At 40.1% G+C, this 12,938-nt stretch overlaps 3 protein-coding genes across 3 annotated transcripts in view; all 3 read left to right on the plus strand.

Moving 5' to 3' along the window:
- The first annotated feature begins 3,214 nt into the window (after positions 1-3,214).
- Positions 3,215-3,616, plus strand: LOC109827714 (putative cysteine-rich receptor-like protein kinase 9). The gene has a single exon (XM_020394730.1). It carries the CDS (start codon positions 3,215-3,217, stop codon positions 3,614-3,616), a length of 402 nt encoding a protein of 133 aa, XP_020250319.1.
- Positions 3,617-8,426: 4,810 nt separating this feature from the next.
- On the plus strand, positions 8,427-9,676 carry LOC109827716 (cysteine-rich repeat secretory protein 38-like). The gene is made up of 2 exons (XM_020394732.1): positions 8,427-8,934; positions 8,998-9,676. Exons 1-2 carry the CDS (start codon positions 8,534-8,536, stop codon positions 9,674-9,676), a joined length of 1,080 nt encoding a protein of 359 aa, XP_020250321.1. The 5' UTR covers positions 8,427-8,533.
- A 2,530-nt stretch (positions 9,677-12,206) lies between these two features.
- LOC109827715 (cysteine-rich repeat secretory protein 38-like) overlaps positions 12,207-12,938 on the plus strand; it is a 2,605-nt gene continuing 1,873 nt past the window's right edge. The window contains exon 1 of the mRNA XM_020394731.1: positions 12,207-12,332. Coding sequence (XP_020250320.1) covers positions 12,207-12,332 — 126 coding nt within the window. The remainder of the gene's footprint in view (positions 12,333-12,938) is intronic.

Raw genomic sequence — 12,938 nt, forward strand, 5'->3', positions numbered from 1 at the left:
TATTTTCACAGCCTACAAATCTAAGTCTTAGCCCCCATTTATTTCTAAATTTACCTCACTAAAGGTAGTTTTTCTTTATAAACCAAAAATACTCCATTGAATTAATCTTGAACTTCCAAAGCCAGAGTTTTGCCCCATCTATTTTGAAACTCATCCAGTTTCAACATCACTCGTCTCAAAGAACTCCATGAAATTATGTTGAGGACAAATTTTCAAAATAGACCACTTTAGAAACTTATTTTCAAAAAACGATCCCTTTTGAAAATATTTGCCATTTTCGACCCATTTTCAACTACCTGGCTGAAGTTGGGTTGAAAATGACCAAAAAACATCAAAAACTTCACGGGATTTTAAATCCCATGAAGTTTAAGGCCTCATTAGCGTTTGGGTAACGCTAATGAGGCCTTAAATGAGACCTTAAATTTTACGAGATTTAAAATTCCATAAAGTTTTTGGTGTTTTTTCACCAATTTCGACCCAGTTTCAGCCAGGTGGCTGAAACTGGGTCAAAAATAGCAAATATTTTTAAAAAGGGTCGTTTTTTAAATATAATTTTCTAGAGGTGTCTATTTTAAAAATTTGTCCTTATGTTTATATCCAACGTGTACTTCACGATGTAAGTTGCTATATTTTCTATATCCTGTTATATTATTTTTGTAAGTGGTTAAGCATACGGAGCAACAAAATGCATAACCTCTTTTTCACACTAACGTTGAGAATCAAACTTTAGATTATTCTAACCAAGACCCATTTTAGTTAAAAAAATAAAAGAAATGATAGAGGCACGCTCTAAGGCACACCACCAACCACACACATTCTCTCTATAGTGCAGGAGGCCCCACATGTGATTTTTAAAAAAAATCACATGTGGGGCCTCCTGCATTATAGAGAGAATGTGTGTGGTTGGTGGTGTGCCTTAGAGTGTGCCCGTAGCACCTCTCAAATAATAATGGTGATGAAAGACTTATCTTGTCTTCAATTTTGACTTCCACTGGGGAAGACCTGACTTGTCTTGTCACTAATTTTGACTTCCACTGGAGGTGGCATAATCCCCTCCACTAATTCAAATGGTTACACATCCCCATGCACTACTCAACCCATGTGAATGTGGTCTCTCATTTGAATGAGTGGAGGGGATTATACCCTCTCACTACCAAGCACAAAATTTGTGCTTGGTACCAAGCATACACATATTTCTCATATATATATATATATATATATATATCTGGGAAATATGGGTATGCTTGGTACCAAACACAAATTTTGTGCTTGGTAGTGAGATGGTACAATCCACTCCAACTAATTCCAAATGCGGAACCACATTTTCACAGGATTGGTGATCCTCTCTCTAAGGCAATAGATGTTGTCCTAAGATCTCCTAATGCCATTCGTCAACCTATCATTGCATAGGACCTCCTTCGTTTTTTGTGCTCATACACAAAATCAAAGGTTGAGATGTATTAAGATGGTCTTAGGAATACACTATTCCTTAGGAGCGGATCACAATCCACAATTTACATGGTTTAGGAGTGATATAGGATATGCCAACTCATCTATGAGATGATGTGGATGGGGGGATATGTCACCTCATAGGCAAGCATAACTTTTTTTGTGCTTGGTACCAAAAGCGATACACATTTCTCTCTCTTCTCTCTCTTCTCTCTCTCTCTCTGTCTATATATATATTATATATATATATATATATATATATATATATATTATATATAATTATATATACTATTATATATCTTAATAATATATATATTATATATATTATCATATTAGAAATGGATATGCACCCAAGCTATATATATATATATATATATATATATATATTATATATATATATATATATATATATATATATAATTATGTATATGCTTGCGGTGCATTATCCCATTTCTATTATATATATATATTATATTATATATATATAGTATATTACTTTATATATAGTATGCATTATTACTACTTATATTATATATATTCATATTATAATATTCTATATTAGTATTAGTTATTATATATCATATATATATATCATAGAAAATTGGAATATGCACCCATAGCATACTTATAATATATATTAGTATTATTAGTTATATATATATTATATACTTATACTTATAATATTTATTAATATATATATATTATAGTATTAGTATATATATACGTATATTGCTTTGGTTGCTAGGCCTAAGCCGACCCCTGCTCAGCCACCCCCCCCCCACCCCACAAATTTTTCACAGCCTACAAATCTAAGTCTTAGCCCCCATTTATTTCTAAATTTACCTCACTAAAGGTAGTTTTTCTTTATAAACCAAAAATACTCCATTGAATTAATCTTGAACTTCCAAAGCCAGAGTTTTGCCCCATCTATTTTTTAACCCATCCAGTTTCAACATCACTCGTCTCAAAGAACTCCATGAAATTATGTTGGGGACAAATTTTCAAAATAGACCACTTTAGAAACTTATTTTCAAAAAACGATTCCTTTTGAAAATATTTGTCATTTTCGACCCATTTTCAACTACCTGGCTGAAGTTGGGTTGAAAATGACGAAAAACATCAAAAACTTCACGGGATTTTAAATCCCATGAAATTTAAAGCATCATTAGCATTTGGGTTAGCGCTAATGAGGCCTTAAATGAGACCTTAAATTTTACGGGATTTAAAATTCCATAAAGTTTTTGGTGTTTTTTCACCAGTTTCGACCCAGTTTCAACCAGGTGGCTGAAACTGGGTCAAAAATAGCAAATATTTTTAAAAAAGGTTGTTTTTTAAAAATAATTTTCTAGAGGTGTCTATTTTAAAATTTTGTCCTTATGTTTATATCCAACGTTTACTTCACGATGTAAATTGCTATATTTTCTATATCCTGTTATATTATTTTTGTAAGTGGTTAAGCATACGGAGCAACAAAATGCATAACCTCTTTTTCACACTAACTTTGAGAATCAAACTTTAGATAATTCATGAAAGACTTATCTTGTCACCAATTTTGACTTCCACTGGGGAAGACCTGACTTGTCTTGTCACTAATTTTGACTTCCACTAGGGAAGGAAACATCGCCGCATGTGCCGCTTTACCCCCACTACGGAGAAGATCTCTTTAGACCATTCAAACCGCGCTCTATGTAAAAAAAAAAAAAAAAGAACACTCGCCCCTATGCCTCTAAGAATCGCTCAAACCTCAAAACAACCATTAAGAAAAATGGTGCTCCAGAATCTTTTATGGTTTAATAATCCAAGATTAGGTCTAACCTCCCTCCTAATCTTCCATCTCCTCTTCCTCCATTCCGCCGCTGACAACCCCATCCTCCAACCCAGAAAGGCAAACTGCACGGGCCTGTCCTACACCAAAAACAGCCCCTTCGCCACCAGCCTCGCCGCCGTCCTCTCCTCCCTCACCGCCAAGTCGTCGTCATCCAACTCCGCCGTCTCCAACGTTACAACCAGAAACAGTTCGGACCATGTATACGGTCTTTTCATGTGCCAAGGCGACCTTGCCGGGTCAGACTGCCAGACATGTGTCAGGGCTGCTGCCACTGCGATCACCACCAACAGCTGTTCAACATACGTGCACAACGTGCACAAGAAACCTGTAACTAACTAACTAAAAACTTAACCCACTAAGTAACCAACTAATTAACATATGAAATGGATAACATTACAAGATTAATTCAACATTCACCCCTTTAATCTTGTTGCAACTTGTTTCACATCCTTCAGTCCTATCTTCTCACGCAGCTCGACAAATCTCTGTCGACCAAGTGGTTTCGTCAGGATGTCAGCCAATTGCTCCTCAGTCTTCACATGCACCACTTCAATTTCTTCCTTTTAAACACAGTCACAAATAAAATGATACTTGATATCAATGTGCTTGCTTCTGTCATGATGCACAGGATTCTTCGTGAGAGCAATGGCTGATTTGTTGTCTACATTGAGGACAGCTTTGACAGGTTCACCTCCCTTAATTTCACTCAACAATCGCCCAAGCCAAATGCCCTGACATGTTGCTGCCGTAGCGGCCACATATTCAGCTTCGCATGAGGAGAGTGCTACCACCCTCTGTTTCTGTGACAGCCACGTGACTGGATTTCCACCAAGAAAGTAGATAACTCCCGTTGTACTCTTTCGATCATCAATATCTCCAGCCAGATCACTGTCGCTGTACCCAATCAAGCATTCTCCCAAAGGCTTCTTCCTGTCATAGCAACACCCAAAATTTAGAGTGCCTCGTACATACCTCAATATCTGCTTCACGGCAGTCATGTGAGTTGTCGATGGCGCCTCCATGTATCGGCTCATCACTCCAACTGAGTAGGCTATGTCAGGTCTTGTATTAACTAGATATCTCAAACTCCCTATGACACTTCTATACAAAGAAACATCAACTGGAGGACTGACATTCAGTTTACTCATTTTAAGTCTTGGTTCCATGGGAATTTGACAGGGATTGCATTCGGCCATCCCAAGTTTCTCTAATATCTTCAGTGCATACATTGATTGGGACAATGTGATGGTGTGTAAGTTTTGTTTCACCTCAATGCCTAAATAATAGCTTAATAAGCCAAGATCACTCATATCAAACACCTTCTTCATCTGTTCCTTGAATTTCACAATGTGTTCGACACTTGACCCTATGATGATAAGATCATCCACATAAACACCAATCACTTGGATTTCACCCCCCAGTGTTCTCTTGTACACAGCATGCTCCATAGGACACCTGATGAATCCGAGTGACTGTAAGCATTTGTCAAGTTTTGAATTCCATGCTCGAGGTGCTTGACGCAATCCATATAATGCCTTCTTCAGCCTCAACACTTGTCCCTCATGGCCTTTGGCTTCAAATCCAACTGGCTGTGCTACATACACTTCTTCCTCTAGCTCGCCATTTAGAAATGCAGATTTTACATCCATGTGGTGTACTTCCCAGCTCTCTTGTGCTGCCAAAGCAATTAAGAGCCTTACAGTTTCTAATCGTGCAACCGGAGCAAACACCTCATTAAAATCCACTCCTTGTTTTTGTACATATCCCTTCGCCACGAGTCGAGCTTTGTGTTTTACTATCTCTCCTTCAGGATTTTTCTTCACCTTGTATACCCATTTCAAACCAATAGCTCGATGTCCTTCTGGTAATTCTGCGAATTCCCATGTATTATTCCTTTCAATGGCTGCAATTTCTTCGGCCATGGCTTGTCTCCAGTTTTCATTGCTTGCTGCTTCTTCAAAACTTGCTGGCTCATCAATAGATAGGAAACATAGACCTGCTTCTACATCCACCTCAACTGTATCATTGTATACCTCTTGTAGAGAACGATACTTACGTGGTCTCTCTGAGCTTGCTGAATGATCTGCTGTCTCTTCCAACTGATCATGTCCCGATGAGGAGTGAGACGACGCTGCTGCACCTCCAGAAGAATTCGCTGCTGCACCTCCAGAATTCGCTGCTGCACCTCCAGAAAATTTCACAGATACTGGTGTATTTTCAACATTCTCACCTGCATGATCAACCGTGTTTTGTACACTCCCAGCCGGCTCATGTTCATAGTGTACGGTGAACACGTCATGTGAGTGAGCTCCAAATCTTCCTTCTCCTTGTACAGACTCCCAATTCCACTCCTTATCTTCCTCAAATATTGTGTCCCTGCTTACATGCAATTTCTTTGCATTAGGATCATAAACCCTGTATGCCTTTGAGCCTGGTTCATACCCCAAGAACACCATTGGCACGCTCCTGTCATCTAGTTTCTTCATGTGTGGTTTTACAGTCTTTACGTGCACTAAACTACCAAACACTCTCATATGATGTACCTTGGGTTTGTGGCCAGTCCATTTCTCGTAAGGTGTTGCACCTTCCACACTTTTTGTCGAAGCTCTGTTGAGTATATACACTGCTGTCTTCACAGCTTCAGCCCAGAATTCTGATGGAACATGTTTGCTCTTTAGTAAGCTTCGAGCCATGTTCACAACAGTTTGATTTCTACGCTCGACGACACCATTTTGTTGAGGGGAATATGGTGCTGTAAGGTATCTTTTGATGCCCAGATGCTCACAATACTCATTGAATGCGGTGTTCGTAAACTCGCCACCCCTATCTGTCCGCAGGGCTTGGAGCTTTGAATTTGATTCCATTTCTGCTCCTGCCTTTATCTTCTTGAAAGCAGCGAATGCTTCATCCTTGCTTCTCAAAATCTCGACCCACATATATCTGCTGAAGTCATCTACAATCAGCATGAAATATTTATTGCCTCCTAGAGTCGTTGGAGAAATTGGACCGCACAGGTCACAGTGCACAAGTTGAAGTGGTTTATCAGCCCGAAAGCTTGAGTTATGGGGAAATGATGTGCGATGTTGTTTTCCCACCACACACCCATCACACACTTGCATTACATGATCAATGACAGCCATTCCTGTCACCATTCCCTTCTTCGTCATGTTCCTCAATGCCTGAAAGTTTAAATGGCCATAACGAGCATGCCACAACCATTCAGCTTCAGTTAACTTCCCAATTAAACACAAGCATGAAATATTTATTGCCTCCTAGAGTCGTTGGAGAAATTGGACCGCACAGGTCACAGTGCACAAGTTGAAGTGGTTTATCAGCCCGAAAGCTTGAGTTATGGGGAAATGATGTGCGATGTTGTTTTCCCACCACACACCCATCACACACTTGCATTACATGATCAATGACAGCCATTCCTGTCACCATTCCCTTCTTCGTCATGTTCCTCAATGCCTGGAAATTTAAATGGCCATAACGGGCATGCCACAACCATTCAACTTCAGTTAACTTCCCCATTAAACACACTGAGTGAGTTGTCTTCAAATTTAGAATATACAATCTATTCCTTGATCTTCTTACTCTCGCCAGCAGCTTTCTAGCTCTATCATACACCAACAAACATCCATCTTCTATTACAGTTTTGCATCCATTCTCATCCAATTGACCTAGACTCACTATATTGCTACGCAATCTAGGTATGAAATAAACATTTGTAAAGAGTCGATGCTCACCATTTTGACACTGAAACATCACAGTGCCCTTTCCTCGAATGTTCACAACAGAGCCATCGCCAAACTTGACCTTCCCAGTCACACTTTCATCTAGTTCTGAAAACAGCTCCTTGCAACCCGTCATGTGGTTGCTTGCTCCAGTGTCAAGAAACCAACCAGAGTTGTCGTGCACCACTTCTTCTCCTTCATTCAACTTTGGCTTCACTTTCTCCTCATAGAGCATCACTTCCTCTGTTGTGATCTCCTTATGATTCTCACACTCACAAATTTCCGTCGCTAAGAGTGCTGGTTCTTCATCATCCTCTTGTGCCTCCACAAAGTGTGCCTTTTCCTCCTTCTTCTTAGATCGACATTCCGAGGCAAAGTGCCCATAGTTTTGACAAGCGTAGCACCTTACCTTGGACTTGTCGAACTTTCTCTCACGATGATTTGATTCATTCCATCGACCACCTTCACCGTGCCCGCGACCACGACCACGGCCACACCCACGGCCACGACCACGTCCACTACTCGTTCCTCGTCCTTTATATGAATTGGACGAGCTCTCTCCTTTCACTTGTTTCCCTTTCCACTTTGCACTTGTCAACAGAACGTGTTCATCCTCATTGTCACCATAACTCCGCACTCGTTCTTCATGAGTCTTGAGCGATCCGATGACCTCCTCAATTGTCATCGTGTTGAGATTTCCAAATTGTTCAATGGTGGATGCAATTTGAAGGAACTTGGGAGGGACTGCACGAAGAAGCTTTTTGACGACATAGGCCTCATCTATCTTGTCGCCCAATGCACGAATCTTATTGACAATGGTGGTTAACTTTGCACCAAAATCATCAACTGTCTCCGCTTCACGCATGCGAAGACCCTCAAACTCACTTCTCAGAGTCTGAATTTTTGCTTCCTTGACACGCTCAGCGCCCATGTGCATTGTCCTCAACATCTCCCATGCTTCCTTGGCCGTCTCCTTCTCAGCTAACACAAGAAGTGTCTCCTCGCTGATGGCTTGATAGATGGCAGCAAGAGCCATCTGATCTTTCCGCATCTCTACCTCGTCATTGGGGTCTGCAGGCTCAATAGCATCCCATACACCTTGTGCACGCAAATACACTTTCATCTTAAGTGCCCATGCTGAGTAATTGCTCTTCGTGAGCAATGGGTACTGAAGAGAGACTGTCCCTTCTCTTCCAATTGTCTTCAGCGTCACTGTGTTGCCAGATCCGCTGCTTGATGGTGTTGCGTCCGCAGGCATAATTTTTGGCATTCAATCCCAAACAAGCTCTGATACCAAATGATGGAATTGATTCTACAATTACTGGAAGCACACACACACTTTAGAAGAGGAAAGAAAAATAGTTTTCAGGTGTTAATTACAACACACATACATTACTGTCAAATTTAAATACAAATACAAAGCAGTTTGCTAACTTACAAACGTGCACAACGTGCACAAGAAACCTGTAACTAACTAACTAAAAACTTAACCCACTAAGTAACCAACTAATTAACATATGAAATGGATAACGTTACAAGATTAATTCAACACAGCTGTCCAACATCACGCCAGGCCGTCATTTGGTATGATAGCTGCGAACTCCGTTACTCCGACTTCAACTTCTTCGGCATCCCCGACACAGCTGGATTCAGCATGAGCAATCCCAACCAAAAGACGAGCTCTCGAGAGCCGTTTGCAGTTGTGGCTGACCTCGTGAAGGCCGCACCGCTCAACAAACCGCTAATGTTTGCCTCGAAGGCGTTGGTGAACGACGACGACAATATTTATGCGCTCGCTCAGTGCACTGTTGACCTTGGCGTCGATGGCTGCAGAGAGTGCCTGACAACGATATTGGCTGATATCAAGAATTGCTGCACGCAATGGAGGGGGTGGCGGTACTTGGCGACTAGCTGCTGGGTGAGGTACGAGTCCACACCTTTCCTTAAAAACTTGAATGGAACTCCCACAGAGATCACTCAATATAGCTGTTCAGACTCCACTTTCCCATCAAATAGTCTTGCAATAGTCGAATCAAATCTCAACAATCTTCTGCAAATTCTGACAACCAATGCTCAGACGAGCGGTTTCTATAACACCACTGTTGGAGAGAACCCAGACCAGCTCTACGGCCTAGCCCTCTGCCGGGGGGACCTCACCCCACCCAGTAACGATTGCAATACATGCCTCGCCAATGCTAGGGGAACCATAATAGGAGACTGCCCGAATAACACACAAGGGATCAAATGGTACGAGAAATGCCTCATGAGATATTCCGACAGCAGCTTCTTCGGGGTGGTGGATTTGGCTGGGCAGACTCTATGTGGGGTTCGGCAGATCAGTCAAGCTGCCAGTGATGAGACGATCAAGTTTGCTAGGGGCCTCGTGGAGCAAGCCTCGAATAATCCACTGATGGTTGCCAGTGGAGAAGAGTCAGTTACTAGTCAGTCGTCGAGCTATGTTTTGTTGCAGTGCACAAGAGATCTTAATAGTGAAGGCTGCAAGAACTGCTTAGAAACCGGGTTGAGCCAAGTTGGTGCTCAGTGCAACCAAACTAACGGGTGGCGATATCTATCAGGAAGTTGCATGCTGAGGTACGAGGTGTTTCCCTTCTTCAACACTTCGGCAATATCAACTCCTGGATCTCCACTGATAGCTTCTCCATAGGGCGAAGAAGGTTTGCGTCATTTCTGTCAGTCAAACCTGATATATTTCAAAGAGTAGCCCGCTTGCAAATAGACCCCTCGAGTGAATTTATTTTCCTCTTAAATACTGAAAAAAATGTTTGAGGAGGCGGATAGACCCCTATAGTTCTATTGGTAAGGATAAACATCCAATTTCTCATTTTTTTAACTTAAAAAAGATAAAAAATTCACTAAGGGGGTGTACTCGCACTTGGCCCAATATTATAGAGGTCTGTCTATTCACTACAAGTAGAACTATAAGGGGTCTATTCGCAACAAATAGACCTACAAGCGGTCTCTTTGCAGTTGGGTAATACTAAAGGGGGTCTGTTTGCAATTAACTCATAGTAAATAATAAATTTTGAAGACCTATCATCCAACACACCAAAAAGGTGGAATATGGAACCTCTACTAAAAAACTGGAAGTCATAATCTTCTTTCCTGCATTCTATTTCACTTTTTTTTCCCCGACTCTTTTTTTTTTGTTCAATAAGAGAAGAAAAGCATGTTATCAACTTCCTGTATTCTGGGTGTTTTTTTTTTTTTTTTTTGATGTTTTTGCTCACATGGAGCCATTTAAGTTCTGGCGTGGCGGTAGATACTATAGCTATGATGGTAGGGTTTGTCTTTGGTGTGGCACTAGGGCACATCCCCAACCACAACCTCAACCACACCCCCTCTCTTATTTGTTACAGTGCACCGGACCTCACATGAGATTATAAACATGTTTTGTGAATATAGCAAAAAAAGGACTGTTTTGTGAATATAAACATGTTTTGTGAATATAGCAAAAAAAGGACGAGATTATAAACATGTTTTGTGAATATAGCACTGTTTGAAGAAAAAACACCATCTTGAATTTCGAGCATTATTATTATTTTGGAATCTCTGCCATTCAAATGGAATATGACTTGCATCATCTCACACGCATAAACGTCAATTAATTGTCCCAAAAATCATGGTACATTTTGAAAAAAATTACTGTCCAATTCAGTATGAGATGATCAGCAGCTCTCATAATCCTACTCTGAAAAATGGAAAGTAGAAGCCACAACAATGGCTTTGCGTAGGATAAAAGAACGGCAACCAGATGCGAGTTAATCTTTTTTTAAATGTACTTTTTGTTGACTGTAACTAGACACTAGTCTAACAGTAAGCAAATCACACAAACAGCCAAGTGCTCCGACTTCTTAGCCAAAAACAAACTTTCATTTGTTTTCACAAAAAAATGCCAATTTTGTTTTGAAAGAAAGATATGAAAACAACTGAAAGAAAGATACGCAAACAAACTTCATTTCTTTTCATAATGAAATGTTGACTTTGTTTTGAAAGAAAGACATGAACCATCAATTCCTGATTACATCTGACAGAGAAGTGCAAAGATAACACGAACGAACTTTTAATGTAATCAGCCTCAATTGATCAACAGTAGATGAGAAGAGAATGTTTAAGCTTCTTTGTGAAACTTATCAAGCTTATCACCTCAGGCTTCAACAAGGTATCCAGGGAAATAATAATAATAGCAGTCACTATGGCTTGTTTAAATTGACCAAAAGAGCTTGAACATGTCACGACTTCCAAATTGTCAACAAACGAGACCTTGAATTTTGTACATATTGACTTGACGCCTTCTTGTTTGCTGTCATGCGCAGCATGGGTGGAAGAAAAAAAGCACTAAATTCTATCCACTTCCATCCTCGAGCTGTCCATGAGAAAGAAGACGGGCCATGTATTGCTGGAACATTAGCAGCAAAACTTCAGAAAAAGTGCATCAGCATAAACTTCTTTCTCAAAGAGCATCAAGATAAATCATTCATCAAAAGGGCGTGGAAGAAATGCAAATTTGCTTAGGAGACCGACGTATTATACCAATACAACAAAAGACATTAGCAATGTCATCAGTTGCAGCGAAACGAGGACTGACCAAAACTAAAGGTGGGAACAAAATATGGTGTCGCCACTCTTTGAGCTTCCCTCCCAATGGAAAGCAAGACATGATAAATCTTTAAAAAGTGAATCGCACTTGTACGTTTTTGTCCAAGTTTTTCTTTAACATCATTATTATAAATATAGACCGTCAATGATTTGGCTACATTGTACGCTTAAACATAATACACAGTTATCATCAGTATGTCAGCACAAGCATCTAACAACTGTAGTAAGGCCTTTCCACATCTCAAATAGCTCAGCTTGCATCAAAGAAAAGCCTTGAAAGTATTTACATATTATTCAAAGTTAAAGCAATCAATAAAGACCGATGACCTCCTGAGGGATAGCGTAAAGAAATTACTTTTGTCTGACTCTTCCAACATGGATATGACTTCCTTCTCCAAGGGCGAGGAAGGGTTACTAATTTGCCAAATAAATACAGTTAATTTTTGTAAAAATCACTTAGTTTAATCATGACTTTCAGACACACCAAATAATAACTGCCGCATTACCTCGAAATATGAGACAGAAGTTTAAGAATCAGAACTTGTAAGGACATGTCGAAAAAGAATTAAAACACTCTAATGGGTCAAGAACTACGGAACCAACTTCTGATAACACCAGTTGCATGCACTACAAAGTTGCTTGGGCTTCCAGTAGATGATCCATACCAGTTTTTAGAAATGACTGTGGCAAAGTACACTTCTGAGGTCCTTTGACTAGAAATGATCTGAGTCATATATTGGTAGAATACTTTGCTCATTGGCTTGTAAATGTGTTCCAAACTGAAGTTGTTGATGATGCAAAAGAACGGTTCTTAGTTTGTCCCTTGGACAGAAGACTTTTCATGTGCTGTAAAATTCAACAATTTCCCCTCTTTGTTTACTTGTTATTCCCATCGTAGAGGAGAATTTTGCAGACTGAACCTCATTTAACCAGTTCAAATTACACCATTACTGGGGTAAACCTTCTCACAAACCATTTGGTCTAATTAAATTAGTCTACATGACAAGCCACTCTCTTTCTTGTACTTCTAGTGAACTTTCCAGCAAGTCATTGAAAATCTAGTCATGCTACCATCTGCAAATCATGTGTGGAGCTTTCCCGAGTTATAAAGTTGTGCTCAATATAGTTCTTATTGTCTGAAAAAGGCTCAAAGATTCTAGTATGAGAAAACTATAGACTTCCTCCAAAAAAGGTGATACAGGAGATCTACACGCGATGACTCGAATCAGACGAGTCAACAACAAAACAGACAAGACAAGACTCGACGACTCAAACCAGACGAGTCGACAACAAACTAGTCGAAAGGACCC

Source organism: Asparagus officinalis, unplaced genomic scaffold (assembly GCF_001876935.1).
Source record: "Asparagus officinalis unplaced genomic scaffold, Aspof.V1 AsparagusV1_Un388, whole genome shotgun sequence".
Taxonomy (NCBI): Eukaryota; Viridiplantae; Streptophyta; class Magnoliopsida; order Asparagales; family Asparagaceae; genus Asparagus; species Asparagus officinalis.